The sequence below is a fragment of the Cibotium barometz genome, chromosome 59 (genome assembly GCF_041138505.1).
Source record: "Cibotium barometz isolate CiBa-2024 chromosome 59, ASM4113850v1, whole genome shotgun sequence".
Classification (NCBI taxonomy): Eukaryota; Viridiplantae; Streptophyta; class Polypodiopsida; order Cyatheales; family Cibotiaceae; genus Cibotium; species Cibotium barometz.
The window spans coordinates 39,868,672-39,883,092 of record NC_141104.1 but is presented as its reverse complement, the minus strand read 5'-3'; the positions used below and the strand labels follow the sequence as shown (position 1 = coordinate 39,883,092).

The 14,421-nt window shown below is 41.5% G+C and overlaps 1 protein-coding gene across 2 annotated transcripts; it reads left to right on the top strand.

Moving 5' to 3' along the window:
- The first annotated feature begins 262 nt into the window (after positions 1 to 262).
- Positions 263 to 4,966, top strand: LOC147605789 (type IV inositol polyphosphate 5-phosphatase 11-like). 2 transcript variants are annotated; one of them, XM_086793108.1, is made up of 9 exons: positions 368 to 665; positions 1,027 to 1,283; positions 1,424 to 2,137; positions 2,240 to 2,379; positions 2,481 to 2,557; positions 2,657 to 2,782; positions 3,181 to 3,470; positions 4,309 to 4,446; positions 4,534 to 4,966. In XM_086793108.1, the coding sequence occupies exons 3-9, from the start codon at positions 1,610 to 1,612 to the stop codon at positions 4,690 to 4,692; spliced, it is 1,458 nt and encodes a 485-aa protein (XP_086649234.1). In that variant the 5' UTR covers positions 368 to 665; positions 1,027 to 1,283; positions 1,424 to 1,609; the 3' UTR covers positions 4,693 to 4,966. The 2 variants fall into 2 exon arrangements, with proteins under 2 accessions (XP_086649233.1, XP_086649234.1); XM_086793107.1 differs by lacking the exon at positions 1,027 to 1,283 and having other exon boundaries at positions 263 to 665.
- Positions 4,967 to 14,421: the final 9,455 nt, after the last annotated feature.

Sequence of the window (14,421 nt, the reverse complement as noted above, 5' to 3'; positions counted from 1 at the left end):
GAAGAGAACGCGTGGGAGAGCCCCCCGGCCAGTGCATAATGATAAGATAACGCATGAGGAGGCATTGAAGCGGGGAAGCGACTCAGCCGCTTGTTCGTAGCCGGCAAGGCGCCGGCGGCAACATGCCAGAACACCATTTGGGTCTCCCCGGCCGGTACTGTGGACGGCAGGCACAAGGGGCCGTTTACTTTACGCTCTATTCGGACTATTCCCGTTTTTAGTGTACAGCAATAGAGTATAGCACCACCGGCGCCTGCGCTGCACGTGCCAGCACACCAGGTCCAGGCCCAGCCTGCAGCTCCCTCGGCCCGCGTGTCCTTCTCCCGAGTCCCGAGTTCCCCCTTCATTAGACTTCTCTTTTTGCGATCAAAGCCCCTACACTACAGCCTTCGTACTGAATCGCTGTCTTTCATTTTGCCTTTCCTTCTGAATCTCTGATTCTTTTCAAGCCAACCTTCAAAGTTCACAGACTTTGCATCAGTTTGCTTCGTCTCGTTCCCCTTTGTACTGCTTTCCAGTAAGTCTATTGTCTGCGCAGTGCTCAGCTCAAATTAGGCCGCTTTTTTGAGCCGAATTCCAAGCCTCAGGCAGGGGTACAGCGGCTACAGGCTACAGGTGAAGAAGTCCTCCTAAAGCTCTTACCCGAACGCCCTGCATTTCATGAAGTAAGTGCCCCCGGACCCGCTGTTCTACCTGTTTGTCAGCCTTTAAGAATTGATGCTGTCTCTCACTATTCGGAATCTGGGCTTCTTCATATCTTCCTCGTTTAAGCATGCGTTTCTCGTCCTCATGAGAGGACCATCCTGAGGACGTACCAGCCTCCAGGCTATCGTTTTTCTTACATTGTTGAAAGGGTGACGAACTTAGGGTGTAAATGTCGATGATACCACCAACCGCAATGTGATCATTTTTGTAACTAACCTTAATCGAGGAGTGTTTGGAAACCAATTGCACTTGTTTAGAACTTACGACCATAATTAATCGTCGGATGGTTATTGATGGTATAGACGATACTGTGATGTGCAGCGTGATACTGTGGACCACCCATCTTCACGTCTACCTCCATTGAGAAGCTTGGCCGTTCGGGATAGACTCTACTTTATATGCTGTTTTAGGTCCTTGCCCAGTGACGTTCTAGATTACCTATAGCGGTTCGTTATGAAGAGAAAGATGAACAGGGTTAAGATAGCTGGAAAGCAAAGGTGAGGATGCCACATGAGAGGGTATTCTAAAACTAAAAGCTTGTCTCGCCCCATTTTCTAGTGGCGCGTTTCGTTCTGCGGGTAAGCTGTGTGCGCATCCTTCCATGTGTACATAACATGGAATGGCTTAGATGCTTAGTTTTCAAAATTTTACTAGATAATTGTCTTGGCTTTCTTGGCAATCTTCGGGGCCTAACTAGCTATATAATGTACCCTGGCAGGTCATAATTAAAGGTGATCAGGGAATGGATTTTGTGGTGAGAGAATGAGAAGATGAGAATGACGATGGAGAGAGGTTAGACTGATGGTGTGCACACAGCGTTTGAGGCAACGGATGTTAATGACTTTAGATGGGTGCAAGCTACAAGAGGAAAATATAAGAAGATGGGTATTGGAGTGAGGGGGACATGGGCAACTGCATTTGTAAGAATGCCTGTTCCCGCCACCGAGAGCCGCGCATGTGGGTTTGTTGCGCTCAGTTCGCCGGTAAGTTAAACGAGAGCCCCAATCTGAGATCCCTTATTTTCTACAACGAAGAGGAAGACTCCAAGGAGAGCTACTTGGAGAGTTCAGACGGGGACGACGGCCGGTCCAGCTTTCATTCCCAATCGTCCGCCCGGACGTGCGCCGCCCACGAGCAGGTTTTGCAAATCGGGCTACCTCCGGGTCCTCCACACGACAGTAGGGACAAGGTGGACGGCCTCATAGAAGCCGATCTGTTTGCCTTGGAGGGCATCGCAAGAACCTTTGATTTTCATTTTCCTACCTGGGCCGGCGGTGTTAATCCAGATACGCTCTGCGAGTGCCAGAAGCACATGATCAACAAGCTAGGAAAGCTCATCAATGGAGACAAGTATGCCCCAGAGCGCCTCAAAGTGAGCATCTCCAGAACTCATCTGCGTGTCTACACCGTCACATGGAACATGAATGGCAAGGTAATGAAATACATCTATTGTCCTGCGTTAGCACAAAATGCAGGGTGCCCTTGTTTTCTATGGAGTTTTTGAGACTCAAAACATTTTCTAATGTGTTAGCAGAAAGCAGCGCTTCAAGACCTTGCCAAACTCGCTGGATCTCTTGGCAACGAGCCGCATGACTTGTTCGTAGTGGGGCTGCAAGAGGTCCCGAGCTGTGATGCAGAAAGTCTGTTGATGGGAGCATTTGGTGAAGGCCACAGGTATTGGAAGAACCCCTCGAAGTATATTCCCCTATTTAACTCCACCCAAGTGCGCATTTGTGAGAGCTGGCTCTAACTCTCCTCCTCGGGATTGTCCATAGCCTTGTAGCCACAGCTGCCATGATGTCGCTCCAGCTCTTCATCATCAGCAGAAAGATTCTAGAGGCACATTTTGAAGGCAAGCTCATTGTGATCATTTTTCTTCTTCTTCTTGTTTAACTTACAAATAAAAGAAGCTTGTTCTGAACATTCTAGTGCTTTTTGACATTGGGCGCAGATGTCAGAGTGGATAAAGTAGGGGGTGGAGGTTTTGGTGCTGTTGTTAGGCGCCAGAAGGGAGCCGTTGCCGTTTCTTTCAAGTTCAAAGAGGCTGCATTTCTCTTCATAGTGTCTCACCTCTCGCGTAAGCGTATTTGCATGTTTTGGCAATTGTTCTTACAGTTATTATGCTGCATTGTCCACCCATACATTCGACTCTCGAGCAAGAATCTCATATATCGGTTTCAACACTTGGCCTACAGGATGATGTATGTGTATTGTATCCACTAAAATGCAATGTTCGAGCATTAATCATGTGTAAATAATTTGTTAATATAGCGTTATGTGCATTGTAGCTATGTCTACCCATACATGCATTGATAATATCAAATCAATAAGTTGCTAATAGAATTATGTGCTTTGCAGCTATGTCTGCACCTACATGCATTAGTAATAACCTAGTTAATAGAATGTTATGTGCATCGTTTGTGTTTGAGAAGAATTGAGTGATGGAGATTAATTTCGTAGATGTGTTCAGTGCAGCTCACGAGAGCAACGTAGAAGAGAGGAACTCTCAATTCCAGCGCATCAGCCAGTCCCTCTTTTCTTCTAGGTCGCCCTCACCGAGGCTGTCCTCATGTTTGAATATTTCTGTGGAGGATGACACACCAACCACCTACCATGTTAATAATTTCAATGGAAGCGAGAACCTCAGCACAACTACTACTGCAGTTGAGGACTCGGACCTTGTGGTATGGCTTGGTGATCTCAACTACAGGATACAAGACCATAGGAGCCTTGTGGATGCGTTAATTAATCAAAACCTCTACAAGGTACGTGTCATTTCACTTCATTTGATTTGAAATTTCTCAATCAGTATACCTATGTGGATGCATTTTTTTAATAAAAAGATATTCCGACGGTAGATTCCACATCCACCTTTATTTTAGTGATTGTTGGGCGGCGGGGTGGTGACTGGTGGGTTGAATTCTGCAAAGTTTGAGAGACCTACTCTTTATTTTATACCCATGTTCATGGTGGGCAGGGTGGTGGCTGGTGGGTTGAATTCCGCAAAGTTTGAGAGACCTACTCTCTATTTTATGCCCATGTTCATGGGCACGGAGTCTCCTCTGTTATATACTACTTCTACACCCGCGTACTACTGTGGTGCGGTTCTGTGCTCACCCTTGCACAGTTTGCCCCTTTGTACGCTGCTGCTAGGTGACTAGAGAAGGAAAGGAGATGGTTTTAGAAAAGATTAAAGGAGATGCGAGAGAGAGAGGAGATGCACAGTCTGCCCCTGGTTTTAGAGGAGATTAAAGGAAATGAGAGAGGGAGAGAGAGAAGATGGTTTTAAAAGAGATGCTAGAAAGAGTAGCATGTGTGTCAAACGAATGGTGCCTGCGGTTGTGCACCATTCGCAACGGACGGTGCCTGGAGTCGTTCATGGTGTGAAGAAAAGGGAGACGCGCAACGTTTAATCGACTACATTAAACTTAGTTAACAATAGTGCCTGATAACCTTAGCTTTTCACAAGATTAATGAAAGATTTCTTTTTTTCACTCATTATGGCCCCCTATTTAGGCCCCAGGTGTTTAGAGAATTCTTCTCTTTTGCTTATTTGTTTATAATCTCAAAGTGCTGATACACAAAACTTTCAATGCATTGTAGTCTCTATGGCACAAGGATCAATTGTCGAGGGAGATTCAAAGAGGGCATGCTTTCAAAGGGTTTCGAGAAGGCCCTTTGTCTTTCCGCCCCACTTACAAGTATGATGTTGGAACGGACAACTACGACACAAGCCCAAAGGTACCATGGTGTATTCAAACGCTGTGTGACGGTAACATTTTTTCTTTTTTTAGCCACAATTTTAAAGGTTTTTGGTGATTTTGGTAGGAAAGGGTCCCATCGTGGACCGACCGAATTTTGTACAAAGTAAAAGAAGGTAGAAGAGGCTGCATTAAAGTAGACGTGTGCGACTACGATGCCATTGATTCCATCAAAAGCTCGGATCACCGGCCAGTAAAAGCCGTTTTTACTTTGAGCCCATGGTGAGGGGGGACTGGGGAGGACATCAAAAAGAGGAGAGCTCATCGGAGTTTTTAATTACTTGTATTAAGATTAATAAGAGCACATTCTTTTTCTTGATATTCTCTCCTAATCATAGGCAAAAAGGCTTGCACAGATATATTGTATAGGGGAAAGCTTCGCATTCCCTGAAGCTTCTCTGAATTCCTTTTTCCATGCGACCTTGTATTCTTTCCTTGCTTTGGAGGGGGGATTGAAATAGGCTCAAAAATGAACAAAAATTTGAGTTTTTTTTTTCAAATGTTGTGCAGCACAAATAGAGCAGTTGTATTGTCCCTTTCACCAGCCACAGGCTAGCATTTTGAGTCTCTCTCTAAACTGACGATATATATTCTGATTATTAGAGTTGAGAAACTTTGTCGCAATGTATGGTGCTGTGCCATTAATAAAGAGGGCCGTCCCGGCCGTCCGGCTCGTGTCTCTATTGCGCCACCGCCAAGTGCCGCCCTCCTTTTGTCCCGTTCTGCTTCTGGTACTTTCGGCGTGAATGCTGTTTACTTTTACTGTATATGATATATTTCTTCTATTTTCTGTATATTTTCTGACAGATGTTTCCAACCTGTCTTTGCAAATTGCCACGTCCAGTCTCCAAATTTCTTTGTCTTGACTTTTGGTTTGATTTATAGTCTCACTATCAAAACTGCCACAGTTGTGCTCACACCCCCTAGACTTGAGTATGAGTTTTCAAACTTACACGACATGTTTTCCATTGTTTTTAAACACTTTAAATATCTTCAATTTCTTATTCAACACTATCATTGTCCAACAATGGCTTTTTTACACATCTCTTCTCTATATTATCTTAAGAAGAGTTTCACAAAGCCACCATATGTGGCAAGAATTTGGAGGTTCGGGAAGGGGAGGAGGAGGTTTGGGTAGAATTTGAATTTAAGACATGCAAAGCACTAGTTGCCCACTAGTACATATGTACATATATGTGTATTTACTAAGGTAACAAAGCGTGCTCACACACACAAATATAGCAAGCAAAACGAGAAGCACAACACTCATTAGAATGAGAGAAATACAAGTCATGTAACATGATAAGGTTACTCACATACACTCATAAGAGTGTGTACATGCTCAGAAAAAATATCTCCTAAGGAGGGAAAAAGGTTACAACACACACAAATGGAACAAGCAACCAGAAATAGAGAGAAGCATAGCACTCATGAGAAGCATAGCACTCATGAGAAGCAAGTGAAGTGACATGATATGTAAAGGCAAAGGTAACAACACACACAAATGGAGCAAGTAACTTGAAAGAGAGAAGCACAACACTCATGAGAATTAGTGAAATACAAGTGAAGTGACATGATAAGGTCACTTACATACACTCATAAGAGTGTGTACATGCTCAAAAAAAAACCTCCTAAGGAGGGAAAAAGTAACCCGATCCATAGTTAGCCTACGTACACATCACCACACTCACCATATAAATGGTCCCCTGCAAATTGATGATGAGGTTGATGATGTTAACATGTTAAGGGATCGTGAGGTTGATGTTAACATGTTAAGGGATCAGTGTCCCCAAATGATAGTAAACCCAAAGCTTTGTGAAAAGCTTCAAACTTCTCTCGTGAGAGCCTTCGTGAACATATTTGCCATCATGTGTAGAGATATAAGCTAGTCTAATCTCTCCTATAATGAGTCTCTCCCTTATATAATGATAATGTACCTCAAGTGATTTTTACGAGCATGAAACACTAGGTTCCTTACATTAGCCAATGCACACTGGCTGTCAGCAGTGAAGATGGGGATTGATGTCCGACACCAAGCTATGTTAAAAGACATCTAAGCTATACAAACTCCTATAATGAGTCTCTCCCTTATATAATGTACCTCAATGTGATTTTTACGAGCATGAAACACTAGGTTCCTTACATTAGCCAATGCACACTGGCTGTCAGTGAGGACGGGGATTGATGTCCGACACCAAGCTATGTTAAAAGTCATCTAAGCTATACAAACTCAACCAGACGCTGCAAAAGCTACCCTCTACTCAACTTCACAGGTCGAAGAGTAGCCACCATAAGCTTCTTCTTAATAAGCCATGAGATACATATATGCTTCTTGTTGAGCCATGAGATATATATCTACCACATTGTCATGTGTAGAGATATAAGCCTGTCTGATCTATCCTGTAATGAGCCTCTCCCTTTTTTAATGATAATGCAACATGTGATTTTTACGAGCATGAAACACTAGATTCCTTGCAAACAATAGCCAATGCACTCTGGCTATCAGTGAACATGGAGGTGGGAGACTACTATGTAACACCAATTGCTTAAAGGCGTTTGAGCCATACGTACTCCATAGACGTTATAAAAGCTGCCCTCTACTCGGCTTCACAAGTTGAAGTAGCCACCATTACTTACCTCTTTAACAAGCCATGAGATACATATATGCTTCTTGTTGAGCCATGAGATATATATATCAGCCACATTGTCATGTGCAAAGAGACAAGCCACTGTAATCTCTCCTATAATGAGCCTCTCCCATAATGCAACTTAATGTGCTTTGTGCAAGCATAAAATATAACTAATGCACTCTGGTTGTTAGTAGCAGTGAAGATGGAGGCGGGGGATTGCTGTCTAAGATCAAGATCTGCCAAAAGATATCTGAGCAATACACACTCCACAGTTGTAAAACTACCATGTACTTAGATTCATGGGTCAAATTGGCCACCATTGTCTTGCTAAGCCGTCTTGCTAAGCCATGATATACATGAATCACCAAGATGAAAGCAAAAGCCACTAATGGACACTTGCATATCATAACATCTAACCCAATCAGAATCAATGAAAGCATGCAACTGAATATCAACCTCCTTAGTATAAAATAACCCAAGGGACTGTCGACTTGAATACTTGCACTTGGCAGCTAATGCTTACTTTCGGGGACTGATCATAAATCTACTCAAGTAGGAGATCCCAAACTAAATGCTATCTGGCCTCGTATTGCATAGATAGATGAGACGCCCAAGAGCTTACTGATAAAGTGATGCCATTAATGGTTCACCAGCATCTTGGAGATTGCGCCTAGCACCGGGATCCACTAATGCAGCAAAATAGACTTATAGTCTTTAAGACCAAACTGTGTAAGTACTTTAATCGAATTACAATACCATCATGATGCTACATAAATTGTATGCCCAAAAAATAATGCACTCTTAGCAACCTTGAAAATTGAAATCTTCTCCTCATTTGGGCCTATGTGAGTAGCATGTCATCAACATATAAAACGATGAACAAAACACAATCGCTACTCCTCTTTACATATGGAGGGCACTCTCAGTTGGACTATTGCAAGGTTATCTTCTACTACACTTTGGGACCTTGGTTAAGGCTATAGAACGCTTTTCTTAATCTGCATTCTTTAGAGTCGTATCCCTTCTTAATAACCATGAGGCTAAGATACATAAACCTCCTCATGCTGCAAATCACCATTTAAGAAGGCAATCTTAATATCCAATTGATGTACATTCCAACGATAATGCACTGCCAATCTAATAATGCACCTCATAATAGTAATACGAGATCTGGGAGCAAAGGTCTCACCATAATCTATGCCCTTCTCCTAAGCATAACCCTTTTGTAATAAGCCTTGTCTTATAGCGGTCATGCTACCCATCAGTTTTACGCTTAAGCTTATAAACCCATTTCGTACTAAGTGTCATTTTTTTAAGATTGAGTCATCGTACTCATCTTGCATTCTTTTGCATTCAATGATCATTTTCGTACTAAGTGTCATTTTTTTAAGATTGAGTCATTGTACTCATCTTGCATTCTTTTGCATTCAATGATCATTTTCCTATGTTTCCTCAAAGAAAACAAGTTCCTCTTCATTGCATATACTAGTAAATAATGAGAGCATGATCCACAAAGAATAAGATGCATGATAAGAACCTATATGTGTCTTGGTGCTAGGTAAAATAGCTAATTTTCTATTCTATAATATTTACACTAGCAACTTTGGCATACTCTTGTATACCTATATGGCTATCCTTTCTTCATCCATAACTACCTCATTAATAAGGTGATCTATGGACTAAAATTAGAGCTAATTTTCTATAAGAATATAGCATAACAAAAAGATAAATAGCAAAACAAAGTGCAATAGACAATGCAATAGATAGAGAATGTAGAGAATTTAAAATTCTGAGATAGGTATAATGTGATGGTGTTGTCCACTTGTAAGTAGAGCTTAGATGGCGATCTAGACAGACTCTGGATAATAGAGGAAGTACTAAGTGTAGAGGGTGCGGATACTCACAAGCATTGGTAGATACCTTAGCTTATGATAACTATGTCCATATATAGTGTTGCAGGTGGTGTGGTAGGTGCATATACATAATGCGGGTGGTTATGCACATAGACACATCACCGCCCTGGCTTCCTTGGGGACTCCAAGTCCTGAGGTGTTGTCTCGGGCCTCAGCTTCTAACATTTGCACCCCTTGCCATCTCCTACAATCATCAATGGTCACAATAACGACCCCATCGACATCTAAGCTAGGGTTCCCACCAAATACACGTGCATCAATTGCTTCTCCTCATAATGGGGGCCTTTACAAATGTGCACCAAATAAGGATGTGAGATTTATGCTAAGAGATGGGCATTGAGTGTATACTAACACCCCTCTCAATGTCTACTTGAAGGCAGATTATGTTCTTAGCCCAACACCAAGTTAGTGATGATGCCAACAAGTGAGTTGATCCTTCCCAAAAGCCTTGGTGAAAATATCGGCGTAGTTCTTGTCCATAAAACAATACTCCAACTACACTATCTCATCCTCAATCAGCTCTCGCACATAATGGTACCGAATCTTAATGTGCTTGGTTCGAGAATGAAACACAGGTTCTTGGCAATAGCCATGCAACTTGCAAGGCAGTAGCCTACTAATCCAAACTCCAATGTCCACTAAAATCCTCCTTAGCCATACTACTTCATAAGAAGCAAAACAAGTTGCCTTCTTGTACTTATCTTTGGTAGAAGAAAGTACCACTATAGGTTGCTTCGTGTTGGTCCAAGAGAAAGCACTGGAACCAAACAAAAAACAATATCTAGAAATGGATTTCGTGGAATCATAATCTCCTGCCCAATCTAAATCATAGTAGTGACACCTACACCGTAAGTATAATGCCATACTAAAGAGTACCTCTGATGTACCTAAGTACTTGCATCCCTTGCTTCCAATGACTCTGCCATGGTGGCTTGTTAGAAAACCTTCTTAAAACACGACCTGTGAAATTGATATCGTCTAGTGTTAGTGAAAGAAATTGAACTCCCCACCAGCTTTTTGTACTTCTTAATGTCTAATAATGGTGAAGAGTCTTTTGCAAAAAACCTCATGTTCACCTCTCTAGGCGTTAACATTGGGTTTGTAGTCGGTCATCCCAATACTATGAGAATCTCCCACGCATACTTCTGTTGTGATATGAAGATCTTGTGTAACTCTTGCCTGACCTCAATCCCCAAACAAAAATGCATGACCTAATTTTGTCATCTCAAACTCATGACTCAACACATCCATTGTCTCCTAGATCATTTCTTCATCGTCACCTATGATGTTTAAGTCATCTACATATAGGACAACCAAAGTAATCTTGCCATGCCTTTTTTAGAACATATAGGACAACCTATGATATTGAAGTCATCTATACATAGGATAACCAAAGAAATCTTACCATGCCTTTTTTAAATATTAGCATCAGAGGCACTTCTAGTACCAAATTCTGAGATGCTCGGATCAGAAAACAAAGTTTGTAGGATAAATAAGGCATTATATGGGCTAAAATAAGCCCCAAGTGCATGGTATCACAAGATAGACCAATTTTTCAAAAGATTGGGTTTAACTGAGCTACATATATCTCCTCCTTGAGATGTCAATTGAGAAATGTTGATTTAACATCCATGTGAAAGATTGGCCATTGTTTATGAGCACAGCCAAGGCAAGTACCGCCCCTGATAGCTATCATATGAGCTATGGGAGTAAAGGTTTCAGCAAAATCAAAACCCTCCACCTGTGAAAATCCTTGTACAACCAACCTAGCTTTGTATTTTCCAACTAAGCCATTAGCCTTATACTTTGCTTTCCAAACCCATTTGGTACCAATGCCTTTCTTTTTGGTGGTCAATAAACTAGTTTCCAGGTGTTGTTCTTTATGATGCTATCATACTTAGATTGCATTGTGGCTTTCCACTTTGGATGTGCTAAGGCTTCGTCCAAGGAGGCTAGCTCCTTCACCGTTCTTCCCATTATCTCATCCCCATCAAGTTCATGTTGATAATGAGATCATGATGCTCTTCTCTAGTCCTCTATTCTCCTTGATCTACATGGTCTATCCGCCTACCTAAAGATTATGGCATCTCAGGTATTGGGTTGCGCTCATCAAAGAGCTATTTTTCCCACTTTGGAATTGGCTTTCAGTGGTGCAGCAAAAGCTGGTGTGATGTGTGAGAGTCTCCATCATCCGAAAGCTCCTCCTTCTTGACAAGAAATCTAGCTGGTGGGTTGGCTCATGGTGGATTATTTCTCTGGCTGATGATAAAGTGGATGGACTTGTCTCCTCCACTAAGTGTGGCTACTCCAAAAACCCCACATCTCAGCTAGTGATTATATTCTTCAACTCTGGATCATAGAGTCGAAAAGCCTTTGACTCTTGATTGTATCCAAGAAAGATACACTTCTTGCTTTTGGCATCAAGCTTCTTCCTAGATGCATCTGGTATATGCACATAGCATTCACAACCAAATGTTCTGAAATGAGACTTTAAAGGTTTCTTACTAGAGTAGGCCTCTTCGTGGTATCCTTTAGCGCCTTTGTGTAGCTTCGATTAAGGATGTAAACTATTGTGCTTATTTCTTTAGCTTAGAAAGTGTCTTGTAACCCTTTCCCTTTTAGCATGCATCAAGCCATCTCCACAGCGGGTCGATTATGGTGTTCTACAACATTGTTTTACTAAGGTGTGTGAGCAGTTGTGAGTTGGCACTTGATGCTATTCTCCTTGCAATATCTATCAAATCTTGTTGAAAGGAGTTCTCCTCCTTGATCTATATGGAACTTTTTCACCTTCTTTCATGTCTCATCCTCTACAAGCTTATGTCACTATTAAAACTTGCCAAAAGATTTAGCCTTTTTCCTAAGGAAATAAACCCACATCTTCCTACTATAATTATTGACTAACATTATAAAGTAAGAAGATCTTCCAATGTAGTAGTAGACATCTTACAAAAGAGATCAGCACGTACTAACTCAAGAGGAGTCTTTGCCCTATTGCTGCTTTCCTGTGGAAATGCCTTGTGCTATTGCTTTCCCATCATGCAAGGCCTCACATGGTTCCTCTAATTATAAAGATACAGAAAGATTAGCTACCATTCCCTTTTTCTACATCTCCTTCAGCAGCACTGCAAATCTGATGTGACCAAATTGCTCATGCTAAATCCTGCTCGTGCTCTTATCTATAGTCGCACTCAGCTCTCGTAGAGAGTTTTTTGCCTCACTCCTTTGCCGACAGGAGAATATAGAATTTCTGCTTCAGTTTTCTTGATGCATACTTCAAGCCCAAAATTTGTCATTATAGCAATTGACAACAAGTTTCTCTTGATTTGAGATACATAGAGCATGTTTAATAGCTTCCTCTCTTCATCTATAGCTACTACAAAAGAGATGGTTCTAGACCCTTTGACTAGACATTTAGCATTATTGCTAGTAATAACACTAATGGGTTCATGTAGAGACTTTTAGAAACTATACTAGCACTTTTTACTAGTCATGTGTTGGGATGCTCCATTATCCAAAATCCATGAATCATCAATAACTAGAGCCTGAGTAGATGAGCATACCTCTTGAATGGCAACCCAAATTTGTAGCTCAATCTCGGCATTGTTAAACATTGACTCCTTTCTTTTTCATGCAAGGTGAGCGTGCTTCTTTCTACAATCTTTGTTTAGTATGAAGAGCGTGCCTCTTTCTACAATCTTTGTTTAGTATGAACCTTCTTGTGATAGTAATAGCAGCTCCCTTGAAACTTCTTCTTCTTTGGCTTCTTCTTCTTCTTATCATCAAAAAATGCCATGTCTTTACCTTTAGCATTGGCAAAAAATGCATCACCGACATTGTGGTATTTAGCCACCACATCTCCTCCTCAAGCCACAAAGCACTAAATTCCTCAAATAATAGAGGTGGTATTCTAACTTGAGTGTTTAGTTCCGTAAATCATACTTTTGTGGAAGAATTTGGATGCACCTCCAAGCTAGTTTCTCACTTGTCATTGTAATCCCACCTCCAACCTAGTTTCTCACTAGCCATTGTAATCCCTATAGTAACCATTTGATCCCATAGATTTTTGATCCACGTGATAAATGCTTCAATAGTTTATCCTTTAGCAAACTTCTCAATAGTAAGCTAATTCTCTAGGTTTTGAATCGTGGTTTGATTCCAGGTCTCATACTAATTCCTTAGTATGGTCCATGCCTCCGATACCTTAGTTGTGTGTTGAACAGAGTAAGAATAGAATCACTTATGCTGGTGTGATGATGGCACAATGTGCATCAGCATTGTGCCTCTTCCATGCTCGAAGAAGTGTAGCATCTAGTGTTCGCACTATTGTTGGGGTTAGGGTTCACACTTGTTCTACATGTGTTCCCAAAATAATTTCTAGAATCTCACAAGAGTCTAGAATGACATTGATTTTGAATTTCCAAAGAGTGTATTTTGTCCCATGAAGCTTGCCTTCTATGAAGGCTGGTGATGGATGAATGTGCAAGACTGGTGCAATAGCCACCACCAACAGAGCAGGAGGCCGAGGTAGAAGCCATCACTCCTAGTATTCTATGCAAAGAAAGACTAGGCTTTATGTGCTATTTTTGCTAAAAGGACCAAAGCTCTGATACCATATAAGAATATAGCACAGCGAAAAGATGGATGGCAAAACAAAGTGCAATAGGCAATACAATAGATTGAGAATGAAGAGAATTTAAAATTCTGAGATAAGTACAATGTGATGGTGTTGTCTACCCATGCACTCTTAAGTAGAGCTTAGATAGCAATCTAGACAGACTGTAGATGGAGGAAGTACTTAGATAGAGCTTAGATAGTAATCTAAACAGACTCTAGATGGAGGAAGTACTAAGTGTAGAGGGTGTGGATACTTACAAGTATTGGATACCTTAGCTTGTGGATCACTATGTCCATATATAGTGTTGCAAGGTAGTGTGGTAAGTGTGTATATATAACATGGGTGGTTACACGGCATAGACACGGTCACACTACCATCAAAACATGGTCAACCAACCACCACCCACTAATAATGAACCCAGACCATCAGGCCATGGGCTCTAGCTAATGCTTACATCCCTGACCATCTCCTAACCATCAATGGTCACAATAATGAAGCCATCAGTATCTAAGCTTGGATTTCCACACCAAAGACTTGTGCACTAATGGCTTCTCCTCATAATGGGGGCCTTTATAAATGTGCACCAAATATAGATGTAAGATACATGTTGAGAGGTGGGCATTGAGTGTATACTAACATTTTCTATCAGTATGGACTGATTTGCAGCACCTTATTGAGCATTCATTTACTCCACATATGGTTACCCAACCAATATTGTACAAAGGTTAGAGTGTATCAAAGATGTGAGTATACATTTTGCTATTTTTTGTGTAATAGCATGGGATGAACTGAGT

What these genes read in the sequence shown, in the direction of transcription:
- LOC147605789 (XM_086793107.1), top strand. Translation starts at nt 1,610, where the DNA reads ATGGGCAACTGCATTTGTAAGAATGCCTGTTCCCGCCACCGAGAGCCG. An exon ending in CATGGAACATGAATGGCAAG is followed by an intron (nt 2,138 to 2,239) that starts GTAATGAAATAC and finishes ATGTGTTAGCAG; the next exon opens with AAAGCAGCGCTTCAAGACCT. An exon ending in CATAGTGTCTCACCTCTCGC is followed by an intron (nt 2,783 to 3,180) that starts GTAAGCGTATTT and finishes TGTTCAGTGCAG; the next exon opens with CTCACGAGAGCAACGTAGAA.